This window comes from Penaeus vannamei, chromosome 23, assembly GCF_042767895.1.
Source record: "Penaeus vannamei isolate JL-2024 chromosome 23, ASM4276789v1, whole genome shotgun sequence".
NCBI lineage: Eukaryota > Metazoa > Arthropoda > Malacostraca > Decapoda > Penaeidae > Penaeus > Penaeus vannamei.
Genome location: NC_091571.1, coordinates 24,841,645 through 24,846,996, shown reverse-complemented (window position 1 = coordinate 24,846,996; position 5,352 = coordinate 24,841,645). Strand labels below are relative to the sequence as shown.

Sequence of the window (5,352 nt, the reverse complement as noted above, 5' to 3'; positions counted from 1 at the left end):
TAAATGATATATTATAGACATTTATTTTTTTCCAGAATTACCTCGTTCACTGAACAGAAAAATACAAAAAATGTCAACATCTTAACATCATCCCCAGAAGCTGTTCCTACATCTTCATTCATTTATCGTTAAAAGATTGAAAATTCTCAGTAAAAAAAAAGTAAGTGCAAAAGAAAATATCTTGGGATTTAAAATTTCGCCCGAGAACGTTTCTTTGACGATAAAGGACTACGAATCTAAGAATATTTTCCTGAAGCAATGTAAACACCTGAAAATATTGCAGAAGTTTTTGTATTTCAAAACATATTCCAGAGGCGTATATAAATAAAACAAAATTTTCGGTAAACGTATATAAACCAAGATAGTAATATATATATCCGTAGTGTGTCGCTGTGTGTGTTATTATGTGTTTACTCTGCTCGTCCTAACGCGAGTGATTATTTTTTTTTCGATTTTTCCCCTATTTATGGCGGGTGTATGTACGTGCAGGTAATATCAAGGTCCTCTTAGGGTGTATAAGCATTCCTTGATGTATACATATTATGGTAGTTGTGGCAGTCTTTGGGAAGTGCAACAACAGTGAGGATTTCTGTAAGCTAATTTACTGGAATCATAAGAGCATGTGCCTGTAAAACATAAAGCAGTCGAGTTACATACGGACTAGATCTGGTAGTCTATTGACAATATATATATTAACTATCCAAGGTCGTCATTCGGGGTAAATTTCATTTACGCGATTATTAATGATTAATTTGTTCAAAAGTTTGTTTCTGTATCCAATGGATTTGGTATTGGGTTTAGCCCCCGGTTATGAATTACATGAATGTCACACATATGAAGACAGATCAACATTTACTGTGCATACTCAGACAAGATAGAGTCAAGGAAGAGTCAGCAGGGAAGTTTTAAAGTGTAGGTAATTTTTTCTAATACGTCCTCCTAACAGATTGTAAGGATATTGGGATCGTTGGATTCCTTTCACCATCTATAATGCAAATATGTAGGTTTTATTACACGGAACACCCCCAACCCCCTCATTTGTGACAAGCTTTGCCCCAATAGCAGGGGAGGGCATGGAAGGTACCAGGGATGCAATATGAAAAACCTCTACCCAGGAAAACAAAGAATCCTCCACTTATTCAAGGCAGGAGAGAGCATTGGACAGACTTGGCAATGCTGTTCCCGTATGGTGGTTGTACGCTTTCTCCTGCCATAAATACAAGGAGGATTCTTTTTTCTGTACAGGGTTTGGGGGGCAGCAGACCCCTATTGGAGGGTTGCAGGGGGCACAGCCCCCATCATTCAACAATATTATTCATATAATATTGTTATATGTTATTGTTATTGAATCTACATGGTCGAGGTTGGTTAACCAAGTTTGTCGGGACTTCAATTAACCTATTGGGTCTGGATGCCTCTCAGCCCACATATGTCCCAAAATTTGAGTAGTAGGCTTGTTTCAGTAGCAACTCTACTGGTTGTGTGGCCTGTAAGCCCATCCCACATGAACACTAGTGTGCAGTATGAAGACTCTTTGTCTCCCCTTTGCAATTTCATCATCTCTCTCTCTCTCTCTCTCTCTCTCTTTTTCTAAGCATTTTTGCCAATTTCCAGGGCTTGTATTTGTTGTTTGAAAACTGTATCAAGTTGATAATAGATTGTTTTAAGCCTAGAAAGTGTTTGACCCTGTGCAATAACAATAATGATGAGTAATTCAGTATTCTGTAACACACCCAGGGCAGGGACGGGATTTTGAGCATAGAATTAGTGTCCTCACACATGTCTGAACTCCACCAGGGAAATATTGTTTTCACCTCAGTATGCATACCAAGATTGAGCTGAAACTCAAAAGCACTGAGTGGACTTAGACTATGAGCAGCACTTTCCATGATCACTTTCTTTTATTTGTGGTGTTACCATTTGTGTCTGCCCCTCCCAATACCTTGCTCGTTGTTGTCATGGGAGGGCTTAGGAGATGGAGACTGAGATCCAGTGTAGGGGATCACCCCTACTTTGAGCCTCAGCCCACGCCTCAGCTAATTTTGCTTGGTCTTTTCTTCTCCCCTCTCCTCTTCCATATCTTCGTCATCCCCTTCTGCTATCCCATTCCTAAGGTGTGAGAGCTGTGCTGAAAGGATATAAAGCTGGCTTTGTGTTAGTCATGAACGGGCTCCAGGAGCCAAGGGCACGGTATTCCCTTGTTTGATTGTCTAGCCCTTACCCCTTATTTGGGGTAGACCATTTCTGTCCCCAATTTTATTCAGGCTCACCATGGCCAATAATGAAGATTATCCTTAATAGGGGCATTAACCCATTATCGCCGGTATATTTTGAAGCTGGCCCAGATTCTGTTCGTGTGCCGGCCGCAGCCCGCTGCTGAGTCGGAGTGTGAGCCCTGATATAGCATCACACTGGCAGGACATATCAGGAATTTTTTTTTCTGGGTGTCTCATAAGTGAGACACCCATCAAGTGGGTTAAGGCTTGCCTCTTCATCATCTAACCTATCTAAATTTGACTTTGATGTTTATCTGATCCTTGCCCGTACTTTGACCATGGCTCCAACCACTGATACTAATATCCTCTCCATGGCGCTTACTGACAACTCTGTCCATTCCAAAACTCCCACCCAGGTTATTACTCAACCTCCAGAAAGCACCCTTTCCTCTATCCCAACATTCTTCTCTCCATCTCCTACTGCACAGTCTAATTCAATGTCTACAGCCTCTTCCCTTTTTACTACTCTTCATTCATATTGTCCTCCTCCCCACAGAACTACTCCTTTCCACATCACCCTCCCTTCCTCTCGCCCTCGTCTTTCTACTACCACAACCTGTACAAACCTTTTGAGTACTTTCTTTGGCCCAGCCAAGGGGATCAATTCTGAATCTGAATCCCAAGCTCATGCACTATCTACCCTATCTGACCTCACTGGCAAATCCATTCCTTCCAAATCTCACCCCTTTCTTAATACTTGTACTGGAACTGTTTCTATCCCCCCAAATTCTTGTTTTATCTACAACAAAGACTGGTCAGACTGTGAAAATTACCTACTTACCTGCCTTGCTGATTATGGTGCTGTGGCAGTACAGTGTTACACTATTCCTCCCAGAGGCCAGCATAAGTCCCATGTCAGTATTGCCAAAATTAGCTTCCATAGACATGACCTACCCCATGAAGTTATGTCGGTGGATTGTCCTACCATGTCCGACCATATCGACCCCTTCCTCGTCAATGTCAGAAGTATTGGAGTTTTAGCCACCCAGCCAAACACTGTCACTCCACAGCCCACTGCCCTCTATGTGCCCAACCTGGTCATGACTGTTTAAATTGCCCTGCTCAGTCACGTCCATGTGCCAGTTGTGGAGACTCCCATTATATATTTTATAGGAGTTGCCCTGCCTATAAACTAGAAAGTTAGGTAGCAGCCCTCAGATTCAAATTAGGACTCACTCTACGTGAGGCCAGACAAGAAGCATAACAACAAGGTTTTTCTCTCTCAACTTACTCCAAAACAGTCCTTCGCTCGACTCCTTTACCATCCTCGTAAGATATTTTTGCATCTCCCCCAGTATCTCTTCCCTATACCCTAAACCATCCTATGCCTACTCACCTTATCTACCAGTCAAATTTGTTTTCCAGTCTAAATCCAGATACTCCAGTCTCTACCACTTCCCTGATACCTACCCCTCCTCCTCACTGTATTTGTCGCACCAGGCAACCTAAATGTTCCACTCCATCCTCATCTACCATATCCTCTCCTACATCTTCCTCTTCTTCTGCTTCTCAGATATATATATCTGCTTCTCCTCCTCATAAGAAAACCTTTACTTCTTAGTCCTCTTCACCCAACTCCCCCTCAGAAACTCTTGTAGACATCCAAAACTTCCTAAAGACAACCCAAGGGAACACTTCGCTCCCTCATCCACCCCCCAGTCCCTCTGTTCCTACTCCTACATTTAAAGTATTTGCAGATATCCATCCTCCTCCTCCTCCTCAAGTTCCTTCCACCCCCTTCCTCCAATACCGTCTCTACCGTTCCCACTAGAATACCTACATGAATCCCTTCTATCGCAACAGTGTCCTTCTCCAGAACCCTCCCCTCCTGACATTCTTCTACCTTCCCAAATTCCCCTTTCTCATCGCTTGGATTCTTCTCCTACTTCTCCAACAGTCACCTCTGTTTTCCCCGATACCTACCCCTTCTCCTTACTTTATTTGTTGCACCAGGCAACCTAAACATTCCCCTTCACGCTCTCCTACTACATCCTCTCCTACACCTTTTTCTTCTTCTGCTCCTTAGGTATCTATCTCTGCTTCTCCTCCTCACAAGAGAACCTTTGTTTCTCAGTCCTCTTCACCTAACTCCCTCCAGAAACTCTTGAAGACATCCAAAACTTCTTAAAGATGACCCAAGGGAACACTCCCCTCCCTCATCCATCCCCCAATTCCTCTGTTCCTTCTCCTACATATAAAGTATTTGCAGGTATCTATCTTCCTCCTGCTCCTCCTCCTCAAGTTCCCTACACCACCCTTTATCTTATACCCTCCAAACATACCCCACCATATCACTCACATGAATCCCCTCTATCACAACAGTGTCAGTCTCCAAACCCCTCCTCTCCAGACATTCTTCCTGATACCTCACTGCCTTTCCCAGTCCCCCCTCTCATCCCCCAGATTCTTCTCCTCCTACTTCTCCAACAGCTACCTCTGATTTCCATGAACAATGTCCCTATTCCTTCCTCAGTCAGTACACTGCAATTCATTCAATTGCTCTACCCCCTTAACCTTTCCCATTTTACTAATCCATGCTCAATCTCATTTACTTCCCTTTTTTTCCCTTTTTGTTGCCACACTTTCTAATCTTTGACATTAATACCCCCCACTCCCCACCCCCCATCTCCCTGGATGCATCTCCAACCTTTCCAACAGCCATGTCTGTTTTCCTTAAACATTGTTCCTATACCTTCCCCAGTGACAGATACACTGTAATTCACTCAATTGTCCTACCCCATTAACCCTCCCCTTTCTGCTAATCTCTGCTCTAGTTCATTTACTCCCCTCTTTTCCCTTTTCAATACCATACTATCCTATAACACTTTCTCATATCTTTAACATCTGACACATTTTATCCTAATCTTTAACTCCTCTTTACCCTTTCTATCACAATTCTTTACCATAGGGCTATATGACCTAAGATATCTAAGACATTTATTTCTCAAAGACATATCTTTTTCTGTTTAATTATTTATTTTTCAAATTTTTTATTACAGGCATAATGGGTAGACACAGCAGCAGTGAAGAAGAAAACTCAAGCCCAGACAGACGAGAGAAGAGCAGTCACAAATCT

The 5,352-nt window shown here is 42.6% G+C and overlaps 1 protein-coding gene across 4 annotated transcripts in view; it reads left to right on the top strand.

The window, feature by feature from the left end:
- The first annotated feature begins 207 nt into the window (after positions 1 to 207).
- Positions 208 to 5,352, top strand: part of LOC113828081 (NKAP family protein CG6066) — an 11,434-nt gene continuing 6,289 nt past the window's right edge. The window contains exons 1-2 of one of the 4 annotated variants that reach the window (XM_070137795.1): positions 208 to 260; positions 5,276 to 5,352. The exon at positions 5,276 to 5,352 is cut by the window's right edge and continues 841 nt beyond it. In XM_070137795.1, the coding sequence (XP_069993896.1) occupies positions 5,281 to 5,352 (72 nt within the window). In that variant the 5' untranslated portion in view covers positions 208 to 260; positions 5,276 to 5,280. The other 3 variants (XM_070137794.1, XM_027381021.2, XM_070137793.1) reach the window with 3 other exon arrangements.